Below are 26,458 nucleotides of genomic sequence, written 5' to 3'. Positions count from 1 at the left end.
AAAACCATCCCTATTATCCTCGCAATTTAAAAAGTCGTATGTTGTTATGAAAGTCGTATGCAGTTGTTACGTTTTAGCTTAGCACGGTAGTATTGAAAAAATGTCATCATGTTTATTCCAAATTTTACTGAAGTTATCTGTTTACTACAAGTGAAAAGAGATTCCACTGTCCTTGATATGAACTAAAACAACTTATGCACCACTTCACGACACATGAATACATTTTTAATTACAAAAACACGTAGTTTTTATAAACCAACTTAGCCATCCGTCACTGACTGTCATCTCGGCCGAACTGAAGTTGCCAATCGAACAGTCTGTAAGCACCGCCTACAATCGAATACTTTACGTTGGTCGTTGGGTCATAATTGAGCGGACAGAATACTTCCATGGTTTATATGCGTTCACTGATCTGTAAGCAAACGATCAGATACTAAGTGCCAGTTGCACCATCCGCTTTTGACAGACTGATCAACGTCAGCCGGCGCGCTGCGGCGATTTAGTATTAATCTCTCCATATAATAAAATAATAAAATGTAGCGAACTCTTTAACGAAGACAAACAGTTTGGTACAACCGTCCCTTAGTCTAACAGAACAAAAGCATAACAGAAGATAAAAGAGAAGAGATGTGATCTTTTTCATTTTGGCAGGGGTGACCCGCCCAGTCGCACTTCAGGATTAAAAAACTCTCATTCAAGATTCTCGTCTCGCCATTATATGCAAAGGTGCCCATCATGCGTTGGCACATTTAACACTGAACAACCTTTCCATAGGCGTATATACAGCATCTTCTCTTCTTTGTTCCACCTTTATCCCAGTTTATCTGGGGTCGGGTCTTCCCGTACATTTGCGCCAAAGAATTCTATTTCGGGTTGTCTGGTCTGCTTCTGGATCTCCCTTTGCACGTTAGACCGCCTTGTACCTGGAATGTGGCCTACCTTGTCCCTTCGTCTGTTCTGTTCAGTGAGGTTGAGAACCCGTTTTATGCATGGGTCAGCATAATTTTATTTATTAAGACAGCTTACCTGCGGATACATAAAGCCTGATAACCGGTCCGTACGCCGCTGCGCGAACAAAACACCAATGTGCGTGCTCCACGACGGACCAGCCAGTCGCCTAGCTCCAGACCGAAGCCACCTAGACCTCCTGCAGAAGGAACATAAGATGATGATCAGACATTAGGCCTGCAAAACGAGTAATTTACAAAGAATATGGAAATTCTTAAATTCAACGGACATAAGTAATTAAGTTATCTTTGGGTAGGGACATGCTTTAAAACTAAGAAAAAGTTAAATATTTCGATTTTTCCCAGTGTAGAAAATAAAAAAAGAAGGGAATTAAAGCACTTAATGCCATGGGGCTGTTATTGCTGCCGCTAAATGTTTGGGCGTTAAAAATAGCATTCGACATTTATATTTGAAACTGGGGCCTTACCATGATGTCCTTATTGCGATTCAGTTTAGGTCCTAAACAGAATTGCAATAAGAACATCATGGTAAGGCCCCTGTTAACGGTTTTCAGCGTGCAAATAGGTAATGTGATACTCAAAAAGGCCCATAACTCAATTATAATAAACCCACCAAAAACATAATTGTAAAAAAGGAGAGCCAAGTTCAATACAAAAATTATGCTTGGCTGTGAAAAAAAAATGTGAGATCTTAAAGTAGGTTAGATTTGACTTGGCCAGTTTCCATTACATCAGTCATTTTATAAAGTTATTCAACATATATATATTTTTTTAATTATGATAAAAACTGGCCAAGTCAAATCTAACCTACTTTAAGATCTCACATTTTTTTTAAATAACAGTAATTGTTATAGGTATCCAATAAAGCAAAGAAATAGAGTTTAATACTTGTTCATAATGTTATTTTTTTCCTATAAATACATATTTGGATTTTGCATAGAACTTGGCACTCATTTAGATCTCCATTCTTTTTGCGGCGAAGCCCACAGCCAAGCATAATTTTTGTATTGAACTTGGCTCTCCTTTTTTACATTAATGTTTTTGGTGGGATATCATTACTTTTTGTAAAGAAAACTAGGCAGGTATTGAGATTTAATCGTTGGCTGGTTGTTTAGCGCGTATTACAAGTTTTTTGTATGGGGGCACCACTTATTTTTTGACTTAACTTTATTTTTATATTTTTGTTATATAGAAAATATAATAATACATATACTGGGATAGATTCAAATATATACTTGTAACGGTTCCAACGCTAAAATAAAATAAAAAAATTGTATGGGGACCCCCCCTATTTTTTAAGTTTTTTTTTATTTTTAGATTTTTTCCTACGCTTACACACAATTACCGACCTGGATTCCAAATGTCATCCTTCTAGGTCATCTGGAAGTAGGTTAGGTTTAGGTACTATATGTCAGTCATACAGTCAGTGCTAAAATTCACGACTTTTTGACCTTCATATCTTTATAACCGTTTGAGCTAGCTTCATTAAATTTGGGCTTCTAGATGTCCTTATGGATATAATTAAACACACGTAGTTTTATGTGTTTACGTTAAAGAGGTTTTGAGTTATAGAAGGGTCAAAAGTGGCACCAAGTGGTTCGTGTAATATTACACTCGGCGCTGGCTAGCCAGTTCATTTGCTTGAACTTGGCTTGACACGCTGCCGCGTGTCTAGATCAGCAGTATGTATTTGTACTGACCGACGAGAACGTAGCTCTTCCCAGGATGCATGTAGGTCCGCGGTAAAGCGGGCATCAGCCGTGACGACTGTTCAACGGTCGCTTCTTCATCACGTACACGAATCAACACCTTGCCGATATGCTTGCCTGTAGCCATGTACCTGAGCGACAAAACAAACGTTAGAAGGGGAATGTAATACAAAGATAAAGATAAAAGATAAAAAGATAGTTTATTCAAGTAGGCATAATTACAATGCGCTTATGAACGTCAAATAAAGCTAACCGGCTCCAACCCTACACCTCTGCCCCGAGAAGATTTAAATCCCCCCTCAATTGGAGGAGGGTATCCCAATATGGGACCGGCAACAAACTCGGCGGGACACATCTTTTCAAAAAAAAAAATACATCTTATAATTAACATGCATTAAAAAAAATTATACAATTTAAATTACTATAGAATTCATGCAATGATACACATAAGGTGTAGGTAATAGAAAGGGTATAGCCGGGTAAGCATGGCCAAACTGCCCTTAGCGAAAAAAACAATTTCCTTTTACTGGATTATTAACCTATGTATATGTAGTGCTTTCACCAAATATTAAGCCTGAAATGCTTCAGATTTAAAAAAAAAATGCAAAAAAAGTAAAATCATTTTTATTTTATTACAGCCAAAGTAATAATCCGATTTCTTTGTAATTTGGGTATGTTGTATATAAAATTAAGGTCGCTTTCTGAAAAAAATAATATTGATTTATCTCTTAAAAAAATAGTAAAAAATTGAGATGAAAATTTTCAGAAAAATAAAAAAAATACGTGCGAGCTAGCGACAGTTACCAAATTTACATATTTTATGTAGAATTTAATAATGTTTAACATATATTTTTTTCAAAAATTAAAATCGGGATTAACAGTGTGAAAAACTCGAATACTCTCTCTTCATACAAGCAAAGCTAAGTAGTCGTAAACGAATGAAGTATATTGTGAACTCAGTCTTTACGAATTTGAATTTAGAATGTGACGTATTTTATTCATCAAAGGAACAGACATTTTTCAATCGTTAACGCTCTGTATAAAATTCGTGCCTATTTTCCTGTTCCCGCGCTTTTTTTAGGGTTCCGTAGCCAAATGGCAAAAAACGGAACCCTTATAGATTCGTCATGTCTGTCTGTCTGTCCGTCTGTCTGTCCGTCCGTATGTCACAGCCACTTTTCTCCGAAACTATAAGAACTATACTGTTGAAACTTGGTAAGTAGATGTATTCTGTGAACCGCATTAAGATTTTCATACAAAAATAGAAAAAAAAAACAAAAAATTTTTGGGGTTCCCCATACTTCGAACTGAAACTCAAAAATTTTTTTTTTCATCAAACCCATACGTGTGGGGTATCTATGGATAGGTCTTCAAAAATGATATTGAGGTTTCTAATATCATTTTTTTCTAAACTGAATAGTTTGCGCGAGAGACACTTCCAAAGTGGTAAAATGTGTGTCCCCCCCCCCCTGTAACTTCTAAAATAAGAGAATGATAAAACTAAAAAAATATATGATGTACATTACCATGTAAACATCCACCGAAAATTGGTTTGAACGAGATCTAGTAAGTAGTTTTTTTTATACGTCATAAATCGCCAAAATACGGAACCCTTCATGGGCGAGTCCGACTCGCACTTGGCCGCTTTTTAAATCTATGAATGCCGTTCGCCCTAGCCGCATACAGCCACGGAGTTTAAGGTCCGCGCTCAGCGAAATAAGTCGCGTTCTAAATTCAAATTGCGTTGGGAATATAACTTTCTAGTATAACGTACAAGTTATTTTGTATGAAGAGAAGGTATTATGAGATGTAACAAATTCGAGTTTTTAACACTGTTAATCCCGATTTTAATTTTTGAAAAAAATATATGTTAAACATTATTAAATTCTACATGAAATATGTAAATTTGATAACTGTCACTATCTCGCATGTATTTTTTTTATTTTTCTGAAAATTTTCATCTAAATTTTTTACTATTATTTTAAGAGATAATTCAATATTAATTTTTTCAGAAAGCGACCTTAATTGTATATACAACATACCCAAATTACAAAGAAATCGGATTAGTACTTTGGCTGTAATAAAATAAAAATAATTTTTCTTTTTTTGCATTTTTTTTTAAAATCTGAAGCATTTGAGGCTTAATATTTGGTGAAAGCACTACATATACATAGGTTAATAATCCAGTAAAAGGAAATTGTTTTTTTCGCTAAGGGCAGTTTGGCCATGCTTACCCGGCTATACCCTTTGATTTTAAAAAATATACATATGTACATGGAATCATACAAATACGTAGCTCTTTCAGAAAACATAACAAATTCTTACAAAAGGAAAAGAAAACAAAGTTATTAAAAGAAATGGGAAAACACATTAAAAGCATGATCTCCATGGTCAACTGCGGAAACTTTCACATTGACAAAGTAAACTTCACCTCTTTACTTCGTTATGTTGTATCAAAGTTGTATTTGAATTTATCACTTTTGTTGCATGTATGTCTGCACCTAATAGTTATAAAAGTTAATTTCATACGAATGAAATGTAAAAATATTTTTATCGCGTTGTACGGGACGGCCATTTTTGTCATTGTCAATCAAATGTCATTCTCAGCTACTGCTACTGCCATTGCCATAGACAGTAGACAAGATGGCGTCCGTCGCTGCTGCAAAGGCTGCGTTCAGCTTATGATAGGGCCGTGTCGTACGGCTGCGATCGTGACCCACAAATGGTCTCGCCGGAAGATCAGCGCTGACTTTCGGGTCAGTATTATGCTGAGGCGAGCCCATTTCGTGGTAAACTTTAACGCTTACCAAGTTTTTGAATATTTGTAGTTTTTAGTTATACTCTTGTATGTAATGTTAGTTTTAAGTTTATCACGGATAAAATACTTTATTCTGATTATATAAATCCGATAGATTGTTATGAATTACCAACATAAAATATTTGATGTGCTTTCTTACCTGAGCTGTGTCACCTACAACTCTATACATAATAGAGACAAACCAAAGAAAGTCTGCAGCGCAATAATTTGACATCGAATTAAAAAACTACATATGGCAATGTTTTTTAAGCAGTCAGTAAACGTCATGCACTATGGTATGTGTTTGTCAAAATCGTTTAAATATTCATTGTGTTTTGTGATGAACGGAATAAACATGGTGAAACCTTACAAAACCGGCGTGCGGGAGTTACTTTTCCGCATGACGAATAATTTTACACTTGTAAAAAGTCAGCACGAGGCGATTCAAGCTGAAAAACGACAATGTTTACAAAATTTGGAGTTGATGACGGGTAAGTGGAATGAAACATCTTAATACTTCACCATATGTACCTACTTAGATAATATAATATTGGTTTAGACAAAGGTTTCACAGCAAATTGAACACACCTAATAGGTATAGACATACTTATGAACTTCCTCTAACATTTCGAGAAACTCATTGGTACAAGCCGGGTTTTGAGCTCGAACCCACAACCTCCATGCTTATGCTCACGGCATGGGTACCTACTAGTTAAATAAAGCTAAAATTAATTTTTAGTATATGTTTATTGTTTTAATGGTTTATTTCGTTTTTCCGAAAACTTTAGTTCGCAAATTGCGGGCAATTTCTCTGTCAATCTAATAACGCCTTAATGGGAGTAAAAGAGAAAGATGCTCGCATATTGAGAACTTCGGTGTTCGCGGTAGGCCCTCTGTACCTATTTACCGCCGTCGCGGATATTACAAAAGCTTATTAATTTTGATGAAGCCAAATGTCACATTCTCCCAATATTATTTATCAATATTAGTATATGTCTACATATTAATAGTGACATCTATTGTTGGAATGAAATTTATTTTACCATAAAAATTAAGCTGTGCATACAGCTTAATTTTTTCATAGACGGTAAATATGGTAGAAATTTCACAAGTATCAAGACTATTTAATCCATTTTCTGTGGTGTTGTCGCATACTGATTTTTAAAAACTACTTTTAATCTAGGGCTGCAGACTTTCTTTGGTTTGTCTCTAGTTTCTTTGTCTGTCAAGTAGTCCTCGACTCTGTAATAAGCCTTCAACATCAATGACTTATACTTACGGGCTTTCAAAATGGACCGAGCGAAGGCCCATGATAGAAGAGCTCAATGCCCTGGCCATAAAACTATGCCCTCGGGTTAAAGAACTACCGATTTGACCACCATTTTTAACACCACCATTTTTTTTTCATTATTAATTTATAAGATATCGCCATATTTTAATATTTTTATTTTAGGACATTTGTTTATTTCTATTTGTAGGTACTTTTGACATGAAATCTTTATTTATATGAAGAACAATGTTGTGACATCCTTTAATTCAATTCTAGTCAATTTTATTTTACTTATTTATTACACATCCATGATTTCAATTAATTTTAATTTTATTATAAATCTTGATCTAATTTAAACTGTTGTGAGACATACTAACATTGAATAATTTTACGGTTTAGACTCACTTGTTTTAAGTCACTCGCGGCGTGCCACAGTACGCGATACACCGCCGTCGTGAACGCTGCTCGCACTGTTAGTGCTTGAGAATGGAGACCTAGGCTCTCCGAAACATGTCGCGCGAGTGACTTAAAACAAGTGAGTCTAAACCGTAAAATTATTTAAATCTTGATGTCATTGTCAAAATGTTGTGTTAATGATTAATTTTATTGTACTTACTAACATGTAACTGTAATGTATTATAGTACTAACAATATTGTATGGAATTTTTAATATTCTGAAATAAAGATATTTTTTCTTTTTTAACGAAAGTTAATGGATTAAGAGAAATCATGGATTTTGCGTTCTTCGTGAACTATGTAACATTGATGATCTTACCGAAAAGCCTGCTCGAGTTGGTCTTCTCCATAAGCAGTGGCGGGCAGCGGACGCACAACGCCAGCGGCTATGCCCTCGGCCACCGATTGTACCACTTTCACTTTCTCAAGGTCATCAGCTGGCAAAGGGAACAATGCATCTAGCAAGATGCCTTGTACTGAAGTGTTTTTAAGCAGCAAGCTTAAGCCAAGAACTGAGTTGGCTATCAGATCGACTTTTCCAATTTCGAGGAAGCGTCCACGCTCTCCAAGACAGCGGAGCGACGCTTGAAGCTGATCACCAGCAAGCGAGTTGAGAACAAGATCCACGCCGCGTCCGTGCGTTCGAATCTGCACTAGTTGTTCAAAAGAGCAGTCACGTGAATTTCCGATATTAGTGTTTAGGAGTTGCGGAAAGCGCTCACGTAGAAAGGCGCGTTTAGCTGGAGAGCCCACGGTTGTAAAAATAGTGCATCCGGCGTTAAGTGCTACAGTAATAGCCGCTTGCCCTACGCCTCCTGCACCCGCATGTATTAACACTGCTTCACCCCTTCGCATATGACCACGCACGACTAGCGCATAATATGCCGTGGCATAAGCTATAGGCACGGTCGCCGCTTCTTCCAAAGACCAGTGTTTCGGCACTTCCCAAAGGAAGCCTGTATCGGCCATTACTGACGTTGCCAAGCCACGGGTAACTATGCCCATCACGCGCTTGCCAGTGGAAGAAAGGCCACTGAACTCTAAGCCTATGATAGAGTTTTCCTGAAAAGTAAATGGCGTTAATCAAAGTTGGGACAATCATACAGGCACATAGATTACACAGACGGTGATGATGTGGTCATCATGGAGCATTTAGTAGGGGCGTGTGGTCACTACGCATAAGTATACCTTGTACAATGTGTTTAAATAAATAAGGGTACCATTTTAGCCTCCGTCCCGATGGTCGCCATAGCCGTCAGCTTGCCAGTAGCATTCATCACATCTCTGAAGTTCAGTGACGCGTAGTAAACGCTGCACAAGTCTGTGCGCGGACGCAGCGGCGTAAACGCTGCGTGACGCAAGTCGCTTTCGATCCAGCGGAGCGAGGACAGATCACCTCGGGTTATCGCGTCTACGTAAGCATGCTCCACCTGAAGATAAAATAAGCGGTTTAGGTGAGCCATTTTGAAAATTGAAAAAAGAAGGCCTCACCAAAAATGTTCCGGAATAGTAAAAATCTTGGGACACTCTTTTTTCTATTTTTATATACTTAATAAAAATTGTGTACCTATAACTTTTAGATAAAATGGCACGGCTGAACGGGACTATACAGTCATGTTTTTGTACAGTCAGATGCAGAGAAAAGGTACCACCCCTGCATACATACTTTTATATATCTAATCTATACCTTTTCTCTGTAGCTGACTGTACATTATAGAAAAGGACTTTCACCTGCTTCCGAGCGCCAGCAATATCATCCAGCGGCAGATGACGGAATGTTCCCCAAACGCCGTCCTTCAGCACGTTGAAGGTCAAATCTTTCTCCACCTGCGCCTTGTACACTTGCTCGTCAGGGTTGAACACGTCCTGCGCTCCAGGTATATAGTAGAAGCGTATTTTATCGCCACCAGGCTCACGTCTCAAACATGTCCCCAAGCCAAGTACTCCGGAGCCATGCTCCCGTGACCAAACGTAAACACGTAAGTGTTCTGTTTGGACGCGCTTCATGGCGTCCTTTAGTTGGTCCACCCATTGGAAGTCGTCGTCTCGCGCTTCGAGTATTATTCGCGTCGAAGGCAAAGTTGTGGTGCGACGAAGAAGGATGTACTCGCGTGATCCGGTGCGGGTACGTGATACCTGAATGAAAATTGTACATTTTACGATTTAAAATACGCGGTGAAGGATAAAAGTTATTTTTTGTTTTAGCGGAGTAATTCAATCTGTCTGTTAACCCTTTATTATAATAATTATTGTTATAACAAATTTCAAATATCGAACGTCTATCCGAACACACACACATGCTATGCACAGACTTGGCAACGTCAAATTCCAATGAAAATACTTTTACACTTAGTCCTAGTAAAGTGACAAGCTTCAAGTGCTGCCAGCCTATTATGGATAGCTTTATCCATCTTTATCCACGTGATAAAATAACTGTCACTGTTTAACACCGTGGGAAAGAAAGTGACGGACACCGTTTTATCACGCTGTCACGTAGACAAGAACGACCATCATATCCGTACTGGCTTCAAGACACGCAGCTTCAATTTCTAGCTAAGTTTTAATTACTTACCACAATAATCACAGGCAAGTTAAATAAATGCTTGTAAAACATACCAGCGTTAGGCCTTTTTCCACCATCGCCTTATCCCATTTGTCAAACAAGTCCACTTGTTCCTCCAGAAGTACGAATCCAAGGCTTGCAGCGGCTAAAGCACTCAGCAGCTCAGGCTGTGACAATACGTCGGCACCCATGACTAGATGACATTCCTTCTCTAACCCGCCGTCTGCCACTTTTCTGTCAGATACCTGGAAATTCAATTTTTGGCTGTTCCATCATAGGTGACTCAGGTTTAGAGATAAACATAACAATAATTCATTTAACAAAGGAAGAACCGACTGAACAAAGCAGTTTCAAATACAATCATTTCATAGTGGTATTTGAAACTCAACTTTGATTTAAAATCAGCAGTTCCAATTTACGAATTTATGCTATCCCTTTAATATTTCTTCCGGGATCGGTTTCTCATCTCCAAGGATCGCGCGACCGCTGTCGCACTAATTTGAATGAGTGATAGAGAGACACAAAGCGTTTTGTTGTCGTAGCGATAGCGATTGTCACCTTGGCTAGGTTGTCTACGGGGCCAGAGCAGGCAGACCAGCCGTTACCTCACCTTAACTCCCAGTGAATTCATAACAGTACTGTAGTCTGGCGCGTCGATACCGGCCGCTAGCGTGGCACTCACGCGCATAGCTGGCTCTCCTTGAAAATCTGTAAACGTACGATGTTAGTGGAGGTGGTGTACAATATAAGTAAATTAGTATTCTTCCCGAGCGAAACTCGAAAAAGAAGTAAGGGAGATGTAAATTTTATGAAACTTTATGAAAGCCAACCATAGCGGCAGCTGCTCTTCACAAGGCTTCCTTACACATTTCACTTAACCATTTAGCGAGATATCGCCCGGAGACTATACTAACGAAATTTTTAAATTTGTCCCCGGCTCGGGGTCTCGGCAATGCGTTGGTTTCCGTTTACTGAAACTACGTAGAAGGTGGTGCGTGTGATGTTTTAAACAGGAGAATCAACCAAGTAGATAAATATTGAGGTTATTAGTTACCTTGCACCGCTTGAGGCAACAGTAGCGCTTCTACAGGCCGCTTTAAAGCCACTTCCGCAATCTTGAACTGCTGCACTCCAAAGTTCTCAATCACCAACTGTACTGCAGCAGTCAGTGCTTGCCTTTTGTCCTCAAACACGCCATTGAAAGGTATAAACACGAATTTTTCGAGCTTGGGCGGTGCTTGTATGTTGATACTACGCGGTGCCAGCGTAGTTATCAAACCTCTGAATTCTACACCACCAGCCACAATTACTCCTATACTAGGATAACGTTTTACAGGTAAAGCTCCGTTTGTAGCCAAGGCTGCTTCTTTACACTGCGCCGCAGGGTCAATAACTACTCTCTCTATACGAGATGGCAAATATAAATCATGCGTATCCGCTCCGATGAGGCCAAACTGTAACGCTGTATCCATAAATGATATCCAATTGCCTTCCCAATTGAGCAAACCTTTAAGCCCGCGAGCATCAGAGCTCTTAATTCCCTGGAATATTCCTTTATACTTATAACCACGGAGGCGTAAATCTTTATAAATGTCTTCAGGGTCTAGGGAAGGTTCCTGTGAAACTTCTTGATCTTCGGCCTCCGCTAAAGCAGAAGCTGATAAGCGCTCAGCGGAAGCGTTAGCGGTGATCCGAGCTGTACCAGTGACTACCACTTCACCGCCTTCGCTGATTTGGAACTCTCCAGTGCCATCTAGGAGTGAAACAAGGAAACGCACAGGTGCTTCGCGAGACATGATAGTTGCGCGTCGGATGTTTAGGTTCTCAAGTACGACTGCTGACTGCTCGATATCTTGATTATTCATCTTCGCTATCGTGCGCCATATCAGCGTCTGATTAACAGAAATTGGTAATTGAATCTCGTTTGCAAAGAACAAGTTCTATAGGTATCGTGTTCAGTACGGATCAAACTAATTCTAATGAAGACCTTAAGGGTTAAGGATTTTACCATCGTCCACGCTAATTCGTAAACCTTGTTGCAAAAGGGCCACCGTTTTTGAATACTTTAATTTTAAAATTAGGAGCATGATGGTTCAGCCAGAATACAGTATCCAAACCAATCATTTTTACTGACCACATGTCATGAGCATCTAAGGTCTTCTCTATTGCTATTTGATCCATACAGGAAGTCACACTGTATAAACTACTAGTTTATAAACTACTAGTTTATACAGTGTGGCACAAAACTCACAAGATATCCAGTAGCAGGGAACAGAACCCTTCCTTCAATATTGTGTCCAGCGATGAACTCTTCCTCAGGCTTCGTCAGGTCATATTCGATGACGTTCTCGCCGGTACGGGCGGCAGTGGTGGGGTCGACGACGCTCCATTCGATGGAGTGGTCCCAACTGATGTGGGAAGCCAGTCCGGGTGTGCCGCGAGATACGGGCCAGGATATAGGAGGGTAAAGACGGGATACCTGGAGGGAAATATATTGTTACTTCATGTACTCCAAAGGCGCCTCCCAGGCGTGAAAAGGGCACTTGATGCCTACTAACAGAACATTTTGGAATTTTGAAAATGGAACAAATGGAAATTTTAGGTAGGTTTGAAACTTTGACACTGCATTTTCTTCATCTTAGTAGGAGTGAATTTGACATTAATGGTAACACCTCCACACTATGTTACAATTGACACTGCAAAGTAGAGAAAAATCTGTTCCTTGTTACCTGAGGCTGCGCTCCCGCGGCATATATCTTCCCTACAGCAGCCAGCAAATGTACCAGCGCATCAGGGGCCTCTTTCCTCACAAGCGGTACATGTACCGCCTCAGGCAGCGCTCGTTTCAGCACCGCTTGCAGTAGCGCATGTGGCGCGATTTCCACCAGTATCGCTCGAGGGGGGACAAGCTTAAGCACGCTGGCGAAGCGAACGGGAGAGAGCTGGTTGTTTACGATGTAGTCTGCGCCGCTGAAGCGAGCTGTAAAACATTTTTACGTTCTGTAAAAAATTGCCTACTTTACTCCCCACTGGGTAATAGTGCTCTAACAGTTTTTTTTTTAATTGCGACCTTCAAGTTCAGGAAATCCGAGGAACATAATTATCAATTTTACGCAGCGAAGCGATGTGGCGCGGGGTGAATCAGGGCCAACACACATACTCACGATACGATGTCGCATCGTGAGTATGTGTGTTGGCCCTCAATCCTTTGATGCCTATAGAAGTATCGTTGCGAACGCCGTGGGTCCGCCGCGCCGCTTCGCTTCGCGTTCGCGAGTTGTTCGCTTACGTAAGACGCAGCGTTATAGAAGACCAATTTGTTTCTTACCCAAGTCGGAGTCCCACTTGTCCTCCGGTATGGACGAAGACAGCCAAAGAGCGCTCCTTGGTTTTGGGTGAGGTATGATCTCCTGCAAACGTTCTCTCAACTGTGGAGCGACACTGGCGACGCTTCTGCTGTGGAAGGCCACTCCGCTGGAGTCTACCATTCGTACGAATACGTCATCTGCTGCTAGCTGTTGTACGAATTTCTCCACGGCCGCTTTTGGACCTGAGATCTATAAAAAAAATTTTGAAGTGAAAACTTCTTTAGCGGCGCTGGGCACTTTTTGAGGTGGGGAAAAAATGATAAACTCGAGACAGCGTAAGGCGATCATGTGACCGTAAGGTTTAGATGGCCACTCATTTAGATGGCATTTAAATCAATAAAGAAAAACTCAATGACATAATTCAATAAAGCTACATCTTGATGAAATCGCTAATAAAAGTGAACTCTAGTACTGGTGAATAAAACTCAAAATATCATGACCAAATATATTTAGATGCGAGGTCTGCAAGGTAACTTTACAATTTCTATTCGAGATTTAAACAATTAACGCTGCTTTGAATTTCGCATTTTAAACAAGCTCACCAGCAAGCAGCGACCAGCAATTTCGGAACTAAAGTTTTTCAATAGAAAGGTGGATGGATCAATTATACATAAACTGTCATTCAATAGAACTTGCTAACTATGTAAACAAACCGATGATGAATTTACTAGCAAGTTCCATAGAATGACACTTTAGTTTAGCAGCGTCGCACTAGTATGATTTCTTACCGTAACGCTTTCAGGGCCGTTGTGACACGCAAGGTCGATGTCCTCGGGGCATCGCTTCGCGGTCTCTTCCCACGACAGACCAACGGCCGCCATCGCACCAAGCGGTAGCTCTGCTTCTAAGGTACAACGCGCGCGCCAGTACGCCGCCATTACAGTTTGCTCAGTCGTTAGAGTTCCATCCATGTAGCCGCAAGCTAAAAAAACGTATAATAAGAACACGTTGTAAGAACAGAGCTCTAGAATGTAATAGTTAGTGTTGAACTCAAGGTGAAATGTCAAAAGTAAAAGTCAAACGTCAAATTCAAAGTAAGAAGTCAAAGGCAGAAGCCAAAAAGATACAGGTCAAAATATAAATCAAGTTAGTCAAAACTTGTAATTAAAAGTCAGTCTACAGTTGGCACATTCGTTGCCAGCGCGAGCTATACTTCAATCTGACTAACTACTACTTAGGTACTGCTTTTCTCATAATATAAAATCTTCTCTTCAAAGTTAGTTAAAAATGTAGCCGATGTCACTCGCGTACTGTCACTACGATGGAATACTTTTACATACTCGTACAGAGTGATTTTGCTATGTCTGACCACCAGTATGCTGAAGGGTGAATATATACTTTCACCGCCGATATGTGCCAACCCCGAAAACACATAAAAAATGTGCAGTCTCATACATTTCGGCGAATCATTATTTAGGGTTTCTATGGAATAGCAGATTTTTTTAAATTGCGGGGTTGCTCCATAGAGTCCATAGTAAAAGTTGTTCAGTATGACCTAGATAAATATTCACGCCTCAGAGTATGGTCAGACATAACAGTATAATCGGGCTTATACAGTTTCAAAATAAACTTTCGTTTGCAACTGACCGGTTTCTCCAAGAGAATGTCCAATCATTCCATCCGGATGAATTCCAAGTTCACTCAGGACATCCACTAGCGCCACCTGCACGGCCACGATAGACACTGCAAAGTTTATTATCAAACTCCTAAACTCTTCAGGCGATGCCTCCGATATGACATGCTTCAGATCCATGTAAGGTTTGAGAGCTGCCGCTGAACGCTCGATGCTAGAAGCGAATACTGGTAAACGGAGTAGGTCACGCGCCATTCCCGCCCATTGTGTGCCCATTCCACTAAACGCAAACCAGATTGGGCGTTGCTCGGCGCTGTCCAGCACCTCTATTACAGGGGCAGCAGCGCTCAGGATGGCGTAACCACGGCGTGGATGGTTAGGGATCGCGTGAGCGTGAACTGCGTCTATCAAAGCATGTAACTCCCCATCCTGAGGGTTCTCAGTGGCGAGTTTGAGGAGTTTCTCAACAGCATCATCTGTGCGGCCTGAAGCGAGGATGAGACGGGGGGCAGCGTAGTGGGTGGGTAGGGGTCGGTCCCCGCGACCTCCTTCGAGGATCACGTGGGCGTTGGCGCCGCCAAAGCCGGAGGAATTTACTGATACCACTCCACCCTGCCATGACGTGTTCCTGTCAACAACCTGAATCAACAAAAGCTGATACATTAGATATGACTGTAAGGCAGAAACATCTGCAGACGATAGCACAATGCTTCGAAATGAAGGAACAGTGAAAAACCCACTGTTTCGGGCGAGACTCGAACTACACCAGCCGGCCGCTCTACCAACTGAGCCACCGAGACTTGCCCGTTTGACAGCGCAGGAGCCGAGAGTTCAGGTCTCACCCAAGACAGTATTTTTTTCACTTTTAAATTTATTCTAAGCTTAATAGTATCAGACGTTAATGCCTGTTAAAAATTAAAATTAGCATTTATGTAAAATTTTAATTCACAGTTGTTACGTATTTACTACTGTTTAACGTGGTTGCAGAATATATTACTAGACGAGGTAATTAAATTAACGCTATACAGTGTGTGGCCTATAACGCGGGCGAAAAATTAAAACGTAGATTCTACTCCTCAAACAATAAAACTTTTGTTCAACAACTTTTTGAAATTATGTAGTCTTAAAAATGGCCCTTTTTCAAACAAACTAAATAATATTTTCAATGTACTTTAAATTCCGTCTAATTGACATTGCCCGTCAGTCTTGTCACCGTACAGGCATAATCAATTTCGTAATACATTGCGTGTTCGATTAAATTTTAAAGTGTTTTAAAATACAAACCACAAGTTATTTTTAAAAGTCGCTGAACAAACATTGTATAGTTTGAGGAGTAGAATCTACGTTTTAATTTTTCGCCCGCGTTATAGGCCACACACTGTATAATATGTAAATGTATGTATACGTACGAATTTACCTCTAACGCAGGAATATTGTTTTTGTCACGTTAATTTAATGAAATTTATGCTTGTTTTATTCCACAATATAAGTTTTAATTGACCGCCACCAGCTGATGGCTGAGGGGGGGGGGGGGAGTCATACATTTACGCGACGCCCTTGATTTGACCCAGTTGTTGTTGGTAAAAAAAACCGGTCAAGTGCGAGTCAGTCGGACTCGCGTTCCAAGGGTTTCGTACATTACCCAATTATTAAGTGTATTTTTTATGTGGTACGTGAATGAACAGTCTAGAACCCGTAGGGGTCGGATCAAAAACTAAGTAATTAAGTCCGACTCACGCTTGACTGCACATTTATAATGGCAGACAGACGCACGAGTGATTCTGAAGGGTTCCGGTTTTTGCTTTTGAGGTACGGAACCCTAAAAAAGACAGTCAGCGATAAAAGCTTATACCAAAAAGGATTTTTTTGCCAAAAACTTATTACTACCTGTATCCGGCCATCGCTGAGTGCCGGGATGTCAGTATTAGGGTTCTCATAGTGCAGGTTCCCGGGGATCTCTCCTCTCTCCATGGCTATCACCACTTTAGCGATGGAACAGAGCCCTGAGGCCCATTCTGCGTGCCCCATGTTGGATTTTACTGAACCCATCGGTAGCGGGGATTCTCGGTTCTTGCAGAATTGCTCTACTATTGCGTTCAACTCTTGTGGGTCGCCTGCCTGAAACATTGAAACATTTCCAAAAATTATAAAAACCGGCCAAGTGCGAGTCGGACTCGCGCACGAAGGGTTCCGTACCATTACGGAGAAAATGGAAAAAAATCACGTTTGTTGTAAGATAAACGTACTGGTGCTCGACGCGGTTCCAGTACATGTCATCTTGAAACTTAAGTCATTGTCAATAGAAGTGACAGCAGGGTGCCATCTATTATTGGGCATTAGCATGTCAAACACTAGTACGGTTACCTTATGGGAGCCCCACTTATTTTTAGGGTTCCGTACCCAAAGGGTAAAAACGGGACCCTATTACTAAGACTCCGCTGTCCGTCCGTCTGTCACCAGGCTGAACCTCACGAACCGTGATAGCTAGACAGTTGAAATTTTCACAGATAATGTATTTCTGTTGCCGCTATAACAACAAATACTAAAAACAGAATAAAATAAAGATTTAAGTGGGGCTCCCATACAACAAACGTGATTTTTGACCGAAGTTAAGTAACGTCGGGCGGGGTCAGTACTTGGATGGGTGACCGTTTTTTTGCTTGTTTTTTTTTTGCTTGTTTTGCTCTATTTTTTGTTGATGGTGCGGAACCCTCCGTGCGCGAGTCCGACTCGCACTTGGCCGGTTTTTTTATTTTATTTTTGTATTTGTTGTTATAGTGGTGGTGGGTTGTACAAAGCGCCTGGTGGTCTAGCGGTAAGAGCGTGCGACTTGCAATCCGGAGGTCGCGGGTTCGAACCCCGGCTCGTACCAATGAGTTTTTCGGAACTTATGTACGAAATATCATTTGATATTTACCAGTCGCTTTTCGGTGAAGGAAAACATCGTGAGGAAACCGGACTAATCCCAATACGGGTCTAGTTTACCCTCTGGGTTGGAAGGTCAGATGGCAGTCGCTTTCGTAAAAACTAGTGCCCACGCCAATTACTGGGATTAGTTGCCAAGCGGACCCCAGGCTCCCATGAGCCGTGGCAAAATGCCGGGACAACGCGAGGAAGAAGGATTTGTTGTTATAGTGGCAACAGAAATACCTACATCATCTGTGAAAATTTCAACTGTCTAGCTATCACGGTTCATGAGTTCATGACTGATAAACGGACAGACTGACAGATAGATGGACAGACAGACAGACAGACAGACGGACAGCGGAGTCTTAGTAATGGTCCGGTTTTACCCTTTGGGTACGGAAATCGTAATACACTGATTAAGTCAACATATGTAAAATGATTACTCACAGGCCAATTCGAACGCACACCGTCATCGTGTATTTCGCTCATACTTGTCCGTACATGTATTGGTGCGAGCGAGACGCACGATAACTAATAACATGATTCAAATATCATTCTGATGTCAATATACGTTTGAATAGGCCTCAGTGATGATAGTGGTGATAAAAAGTGCTTTAATTGTGAAATTAAAAGTAGGCAAGCATGAGAAAATAGTTTGCAATAATCACTATAATCATACCTTATCAATAGATAGTAGATCATATCGAGTTTTCATACTTTTTATGTAATTTTACCTTCTTCCTCATTTCACCTATTATTGTACCAATTAGAGATAATTATTTAACAATGTTAATCGATTTAATTCTATTGTTGGAATTGGCAAACATAGTTATTGTTACCAATTAATAATCAGTAATACTTGTTAATTAAGAGTAATCGCCACGATTACCTATCAATACACCATTCCAGATAGGATTAGACAGAAGTATAAACCGGTCAAGTGCGAGTCGGACTCGCGCACGAAGGGTTCCGTGCTATTAGGTATACATAAAACGGCAAAGTTGTATGGGAGCCCCGAATGTACCTAGTAAACTGCAGTCGCGTTGAACCCATATTGGGTAGAATCATGAATAGGAAGAATCCCGATTGCGTTAAAATAACGGCTGTATGGAATCACGAATGCAGTAAACTGCGGTTGCGTCGATAAAATATTGTGTAGAATCACGAATGGAAAGAATCTCGATTCCGTTAAAAAAACAACTGTAGAAACAACAATCACGAATGTAGTAAACTGCAGTTGTGTGGAATCCATATTGTATGGGAATCGCGAATAGGAAGAATTGCGTTTGTGTTATCGATCGCATAGGTAATCCGATAATTTATATTTATAAAATAATTTATATGAATCCGATAATCCGATAATTTATATGAACCGACTTGTAAGTGGAGTTTATGTACAGTCGACGTCAAAGATATATTTACATTTTTCGCTTTATTACAAAGGAGCAAGGTGCAAAAGTATAAGCATATTTTTGACGTCGGCTGTACAAGCGCAAGAGTTACAAGCAACGAAAGAGCTTGGAGACGGTCTTAATACCTGATAGACGATGTTTTACATATTGACCTCACAATAATACTCACTTTAGTGCCCGTCCCGTGTGCTTCAAAATACGCGACATCTTGCGGTCTCAAGCCGGTTTCATCATAAGTTTCCTTCGCTATTCGTCTCTGCATCTCACCAGACGGATAAGTAATGCCTTGCGGCTTGTGGCCATCATTGTTAACTCTAGCTGCATGCACTGTGCAGTACACACGCCTCGCGACACTTCTGCGCTGGAGGAACACAGCTACGACTGCCTCGGAGCGTACATAACCTTGCCCGCTTTCATCAAAAGCCGCACAACGACCATCTTTCGCCAGCATGTTCAGATTAAAAAAGTTCAGCGATGTTGAAGGATCAAGGCAGATGTTCACACCAGCGACTATAGCGGCATCACAACGGCCTACTTTAATATCATTAACGGCCTGTGCCAGAGCGAAAATAGAGCTTGAACAAGCGACATCTATAACGAGCGATGGCCCTTTCAAGTCGAAGGAATATGCCACGCGGTTAGAGAACATACAGCCAAGGCCGCCAGTCATGGTGTAGCCATTGCTCTTGTTGTACAGTGCCCCCCATGCCTCATAAGTTTCGAGGCGTCCAACGCCTACGTAAACACCAGTTCTTGTCCCTCGGAGCTCAATAGGGTTATAACCAGCATCGACAATTGTCTCGTGAGTCACTTCTAAAAGAATTCGCATGCCCGGGTCCATAACATCAGCTTGTTTATCAAATAGATTGAAGTACGCTGCGTCGAAATGCTTTAGGTCTTTTAACTTGCCGAGCCGGGATGGTAATCCATGCATTCCTGGAATGTAATTTGGTTTAACATTTTGTGTGTGTAAGTCGTCTACCCTAAACGGGGGATTCCACCAGTGCAGTGTGCGGCACTGTGCGGCACAAGCATTTTTGTACCTACCTACTGAATATACTTGTGCCGCACAGTTCTGCACACTGACGGAATCCCGCCTTCACATCGCATAAGAACGGTGGCAATATAAAACCAAGCTAATTTTTATCTACCGGACTCTACGTCTGTAAACGATACTACATTTTTTTATATTAAAGGAAAAAAGTTTGAGTTTCGCTTACGCAATAAAGGACTCGACTAGGGACTTAGTCGACACGACGTTAAAACGACACGAGTTCTTCAAATTTGGACTCAAAAGACTCTAGTCCTTAACTCACTTTAGAAGAGACTCACCCGGTGTCCATCGGTGGTCGTAATTAGTAACCAAGTTCCACGCAAATTCGTCCATATGTCCTGGGCTATTAACCGCGAAAATCGAAGTTCGCAAATTGCGAGCGACTCTCTGTCTCTCTAATTACGCTTTCATTGGAGTAAAAGAAAAAGATCCCCGCAATTTGAGAATTTGAGTTTTCGCGGTAGCCCCTCTGATTCGGGTAGCGGCCCAAGAGCGCGGTCATAACGAATTGCCAAATGAACCAAAGACTCGTTGATGTCTTTCATCCAAAAGAAGAGACTCACCTGGTGTCCATCGGCGGTCGTCATCGGTAACCATGTCTACCCCCTCGAACAAGTTCCGCGCGAATTCGTCGATGTTGTCTGACTCGGGCAGGCGGCCTGACAGCCCCGTCAGCACCACCTCCGAGTCGGCATGCCCGTTTACTACGCTCGGCATTTTCCACGATCTTTAACGAATAGGGTTGAATTTTATAATTAAATCTAGTTAAATAGATATAAAATGAGTAATTTATCACAATAGTTACATTGGAAACTTAAAAAAATATATGGCAATAATAATAAAAAATACAAGACCGTTAAAATAAAATAAAATATTTTTTTTTGAACTTCCAAATAGGAAAAAAATAATGGTACCATTCGATTCCTTACATTTCATTAAAAAAATATTGTATAGCAATAATATACATAAACGCAATATTTCACCGACAAAATCGCAATTTCCTTGTTTTCCATACATCGAAACGGCTTCTAACGTTACATGGTGACGTATAATAATAATAATGAATAATGATTTATTGGTAAATTGTTATGTACACGTCATAGTAGGTACATTATGATATTATACAAAGTTGTAAACACTTTAAACTTAATTTAACTTAAGGGGACGGTATATGACGTTTTCGATTTAGACCTCACTTTGTGCAATCAATTTGTTCAATGAATGATTAATAACTGCATTAAATTATACGTAAATCTGTTCACGAAGAAGCCGTGTACCGGCTCTTCAGGCCATATTTTTTTTTATTTCCTGTAATTCTCTACAAATCGACACTAAAAGTGTCCAAAAATCAAAATATGGAGTTCCGTTTGAGCAAGACGCATTACAGTTTTGTCTTTGACAGTAATTGAGTTGTTGTGGGATTTTGAAGGCTAGATAACTAAACTACCAGATTATTATCTACTTATATTTTTACTCACAAATACAACACAGAAATTCAATCCCAAATGTAAACTTTCGTATAATTTCCATACATTGACGACATCACTCAAAACTCTTCTTCGAGTCAGATGGCCGTTGGCCTTGCATCGAAGCAGACGTGTACGTCGTCATAGCTCGTTTTTGACATTAATAAAGACATTTCATCATATACGCATACGAAAATGTATACCAGTAGATAAATTGTATTTCATAAAATAGGGTAAATAAATATAATCACGTCGAGCTCCAGTCAAATTTTAAATGTCAGTTGTTGTTATTTACGGGTCGTAACGGTCGAAAACAGCAGTAAATTATCCTAAAACAATACGATTACAATCGAATTTAAGTAACTTGTTCCTTCAAAACCCGCTTAAAATGAAAAAAGTTTAAAGACTCGTTTTACTGATTGGGATTGATTTTCATAATGCTGGTATCAATTTTGCGTCATTATAAAAATGTATATGACTTCTGTACGTCAATGACTTTTGATGTCAATTAATTGTAATCTTGTATTTATGTTAGAGAATATTATATGTTCATTTAAATATTACTCATCTATTAATACGAAGCGTAATTCGTTTAATACCTAAAGACTTGCAGTGTCTACACCTACTTTGTTGACGTTCGTTCCGTCTATGTATGCGATTACGTAACGTGCTGTTCTGATAATCTTCAAGAATCAAGATAATTAATAACGGCAAGACCAGCATTTAGTACCAGCGAGTTTTGCGGATTTGGAGACCGAGATGAAGCTTACAGGCCAATATCGCTGCGGCCTGGCCTGCTTATTGTTATGTGTATAAATCGAATGTTATATTAATTTACTATAAAAAACAATGTTTTATTTCAATTACATTCTGTGCGTAGAGGTATGTATGTTTCGGTGATTATAAGAATTATGTCCACACAATAATCGTGCAAAGCAGAGACTGCATTATTTCTTTACGGTATAAGCGGTAAGGAAAAACTCATTGGTATCCTGGCTCGTACCAATGAGTTTTTCGGAACTTATGTACGAAATATCATTTGATATTTACCACTAGCTTTTCGGTGAAGGAGGAAACATCGTGAGGAAACCTGCATACTCGTAGTGCATACATTTGCGAAGAAATTCAAAGCTGTGTGTGAAGTCCCCAATCCGCATTGGGCTAGCGTTGAGATTATTGTCTATACAGGGTGGTCCAAACCGTGACGTCCAAAAATCGTGGGCTATCATAATGTACCCCATATGTATGTTAGCCGATTTTTCGTACTTTTCAAGTTATGATTTTTTAAGCTTTTAACTTTTCCTATGTAGGTAATATTCTCCGACCGTCCTTAGTCTGGGACCGGTCTGAAAACCAGCGCCGGGCACCTAGGCCCGGCACACGCTGAGACTGGAACCCTTTGCCTAATACAAAGATCTTCTCACTTTTGTTTTGTATATGATAACAACTGTTTTATTTTATTATGTAAGTAATTCTAACTCTATTTTATGTTCATGTATGTGGCAATAAACAATTCTTATTCTTATTCTGTTCTTATTCTTATTCCTATGAAATTCCGGGGTTCCCATACAGAGTGGCTGAAAAATAACTGCATTCCGTTGCCAGGGAGGTGTTGGGATTATACTGAGCAACTTTTATTATGGGACCAACCCCGAAATCGCGAAAAAAAAATTGGCTTTTTATACATTTTGGCTAGTCCATTTTCTATGGAAGGGTAATTTTTTTTCGCGGTTTCGGGGTTGGCCCCATTGTAAAAGTTGCTCAGTATAATCCCAAAACCTCCCTGGCAACGGAAATGCAGTTATTTTTTAGCCACTCTGTATGGGAACCCCGGAATTTCATATGAAAAGTTAAAAGTAAAAAAAAATCATAACTCGATAACTACGAAAAATCGGCTAACATACATGGGGTATATTCTGATAGCCCACGACGTGAGGAATCTAAAAAAAATTTTTGGACGTCAAGGTTTGGACCATCCTGTATATAGGCTGAATTATTATTATTATTTATAGGCGGTACGGTACCGTTATTATTTATCAATACCGCTTCGTTTTGAAGATACTATACCTGTTGTACTTTATGTACGGTACCGGTATAAAATTGCAGCAGGTACAACAATTTTTTATAGGTGTACAGTCAGCTGCAGAGAAAAGGTACCACCCCTGCATACAATCTTCTATGCAGGGGTGACCTGCAGCTGACTGTACCTAAACCATCACTGACCGAACGTAGGCGAAGGTCTCCGTTTCAGCTTGGGCAAAAATACTTTCGTTTATTCGAATGTTCTCCTTTGCATATCACATTTCTCAAATATCTCGAGAAAATTTGTAAGCAGGTTCGGTAGTTGGATATAATTACTCGGTTTCTTTTTTTTTATAAGTTCTAATAGGCAGAGATTGTCATAAAGGACTTAAGCGACAGTAGGGTCTGTGGTACTTAAGACCATTGTGATTATTCGTAGTGTCCGACCGAAGATTCGGTTTCGGTTTCGGTTTCGGCCAGTTTCGGCCATAAAATCATGTTTCGGCCGTAGTTTCGGTTTCGGCCAAAAAACGGCCGAATCTTTCGGCCTGGCCGAAACATACGAAATAGTACTTCGTATTATGAAACTAAACTATGTGACAAAGACCAAAAGTTGGGGAGCAAGTAGGACAACAATATTTATATATACAGAAATTTGTGTTTCGGTCGGACACTAATTATTAGGTACTTACTGATTACGCTGCGCCGCGTGGAACGTGAGGTGCGTTGGGGTAAGTACATACAAATCATTCAAGAAAAAAATCCCTTTTAAGATCACTCGTGTGTCTGCCCCTAATAGACTAATTCAATTGAAATTTGGTACACATTTTTCACATATGACAAAGAGTCGGTGATCCAAAGATGGACTAGTAACGTAAATAAATAAACTTTTAACTTTGCGGCCATTTTTTTGTATCGTGTTATATATCAGATATTAAATTGTAAGATATTTACTAATAATAAGCATTGGTCACGTAAATTATTTTTAGTCTTTTTTTGCAAGTATGAATGATATAGAACATTATTTCAATTATTTTTAAAATTAAGCCTATCCAAAGGCGACTTGGAAGATGTGTCATGGGGATCTATATTCGTTGGGTGAAAAACAAGTTTTTTTGTCTAATTATCGTTTAAAACACAATCGATCGGCAATAACGCGGGCACATAAAACAAAAAACTTCTTTTTTCACTCATAAAACTCCTTAAACCTAATAAGAGCTAAACAAAAACAAGTGCGAGTCGGACTCGCATTCTAAGGGTTCCGTATATTAAGTCCGTCTCACGCTTGACTGCACATTTCTTATAGATTTTCCTGACATATATAGGTAAAGAACTACTTTGTGTATTTTTTTCAAAATTTTAGATCCAGTTGTTTCGGAGAAAGTGGGCGGAGAATGATCATTTTTTGCCTATTTTCATGAATAACTGCTGAACTATTAATCCTAAAATTATAAAAAAAATATATCTTTGAGATTCTTACAATGAGCCCCCCCCCCCCCCCCCAAAAATGGCTACCGTATTTCAAATTCTCTAAAATACATTTTATTTACGTTACACGTCCATCTTTGGGTCACAAATTTACATTTGTGTGCCAAATTTACATATGTGTGCCAAATTTAAACTGAATTGGTCCAGTAGTTTCGGAGAAAATAGACTGTGACAGACTGACGGACAGACAGACAGACGCACGAAGAATTATATGTATATGCACTTATCCCAACGCACCTCTCGTTCTACGCTGCGCGGGGTTCATTGCCGCTCCTACCGCCGTAAGTGTAAGTACAACTACATCATCAAGGCTACGATCGAAGATAATCAGTTCAGCACTGAAATAATAGCGGTGGAATGCCAGTATAATATTTAATTATTTATTTTAATTTTATAAATTTAATAGCAAAATAAATAGCGAATATACGATACTCGTACAAGTAAATCTGTAAAGATCTTAGGGGTACATCAGCCGACATATATTATTAAATTTTATTTTGTCGGCCTTAATTAAATTTCCACCCTGCCGAAACTTTATTTATTTAAATTTTTAATTGAATTGATTTTTCGCCTTATGAATAACCGTATAGAGTAGTAAATAACATTTTACATCTGACTTAATGACATCTGGGTTTATTCGGTTTAACTTTACAAAACGCGTATCTCGACAAAGCCATAATATGCAGAAAATAGTTAACAATCAAATGAATTAAATTAGAATTTAAATACGTCACGTGTGATATGAACAGACAAGGAGAGCAAGATTTAATGTATTGTTTCTCTTTCTTCTTTCAATGGAACGTTTTTACAGTTTCTGTTCCTCAAAAGAGGTCAGTGGTTAACACTAAACTCAAAACGCTATCTTAAAAAAACTTGATGGGTCAATGACCTGTCCCAGTAAAGTGAGGTAGTGTGCGTGAAGTGCGCTTGTGTGTGAAATGGGGTAAATTGACAGAATCTGAAAATTTACCCACCTCTACCGTCACCTTAAGTAACATGTTATTAAATAACGTCAGTTTTTATTTCCTAATTTATGATTGGGCCAGTGACTTGTAGTCGGAGAAAAAATCATCAATTTTATAACAAGCTAATTGTATTAATATAGCCTTTAGTTTCCTAACAAACATCTTATCGGTTGGTGTTTGTTTTATATCATCATTCAATGTGTTATATAGTTTAATCCCGAGTACGTCCAGGGTTTTTTTTGACTTGGCGAGCCGGCGCGGGGGCACCCGCAGTTGGTCACGCCTGCGCGTCACAGTGCCCGTCATCTGCCCGTTGGTAGGCAGCGAGGCAAGGTTTCGTCTTATGTATTTACATGCTTCAAGTATATATACACTAGGCAACGTTAATATTTCGAATTTAATGAACAGTTCCTTCGCCGGGTACGTCACGATGTATTGTC

General features: G+C 39.7%; 2 protein-coding genes and 1 long non-coding RNA gene across 3 annotated transcripts in view; 1 reads left to right on the top strand and 2 right to left on the bottom strand.

Moving 5' to 3' along the window:
• LOC134662764 (protein O-mannosyl-transferase TMTC1-like) overlaps window positions 1–26,458 on the top strand; it is a 321,732-nt gene that overhangs the window by 34,358 nt on the left and 260,916 nt on the right. The gene's annotated exons all lie outside the window — the stretch shown is intronic.
• LOC134662862 (uncharacterized) overlaps window positions 1–26,458 on the bottom strand; it is a 315,753-nt gene that overhangs the window by 128,440 nt on the left and 160,855 nt on the right. The window lies entirely within an intron of this gene.
• LOC134662828 (fatty acid synthase-like) lies at window positions 1,023–20,794 on the bottom strand. Its single transcript, XM_063519151.1, has 16 exons — window positions 20,641–20,794; window positions 19,193–19,959; window positions 16,592–16,822; window positions 14,719–15,343; window positions 13,860–14,053; window positions 13,092–13,320; window positions 12,493–12,743; window positions 12,015–12,242; window positions 10,818–11,655; window positions 10,374–10,471; window positions 9,817–10,008; window positions 8,932–9,336; window positions 8,421–8,630; window positions 7,520–8,262; window positions 2,669–2,808; window positions 1,023–1,147 (listed from the first exon to the last, which is right to left on the bottom strand). Exons 1-16 carry the CDS (start codon window positions 20,792–20,794, stop codon window positions 1,023–1,025), a joined length of 5,430 nt encoding a protein of 1,809 aa, XP_063375221.1.

Source organism: Cydia amplana, chromosome 3, assembly GCF_948474715.1.
Source record: "Cydia amplana chromosome 3, ilCydAmpl1.1, whole genome shotgun sequence".
Lineage (NCBI taxonomy): Eukaryota > Metazoa > Arthropoda > Insecta > Lepidoptera > Tortricidae > Cydia > Cydia amplana.
Note: the sequence above shows the minus strand (reverse complement) of the source record. Positions and strands in the feature narration are given on the sequence as shown.

Bases quoted from the DNA above. Each gene is read 5' to 3' on its own strand.
- LOC134662828 (XM_063519151.1), bottom strand. From the start codon at position 20,794: ATGCCGAGCGTAGTAAACGGGCATGCCGACTCGGAGGTGGTGCTGACG. The intron at 12,243-12,492 runs GTAACAAGGAAC...ATTTCCCTCCAG, and splicing joins CCGCGGGAGCGCAGCCTCAG to GTATCCCGTCTTTACCCTCC. The intron at 11,656-12,014 runs GTGAGTTTTGTG...TCTGTTAATCAG, and splicing joins TCCCTGCTACTGGATATCTT to ACGCTGATATGGCGCACGAT.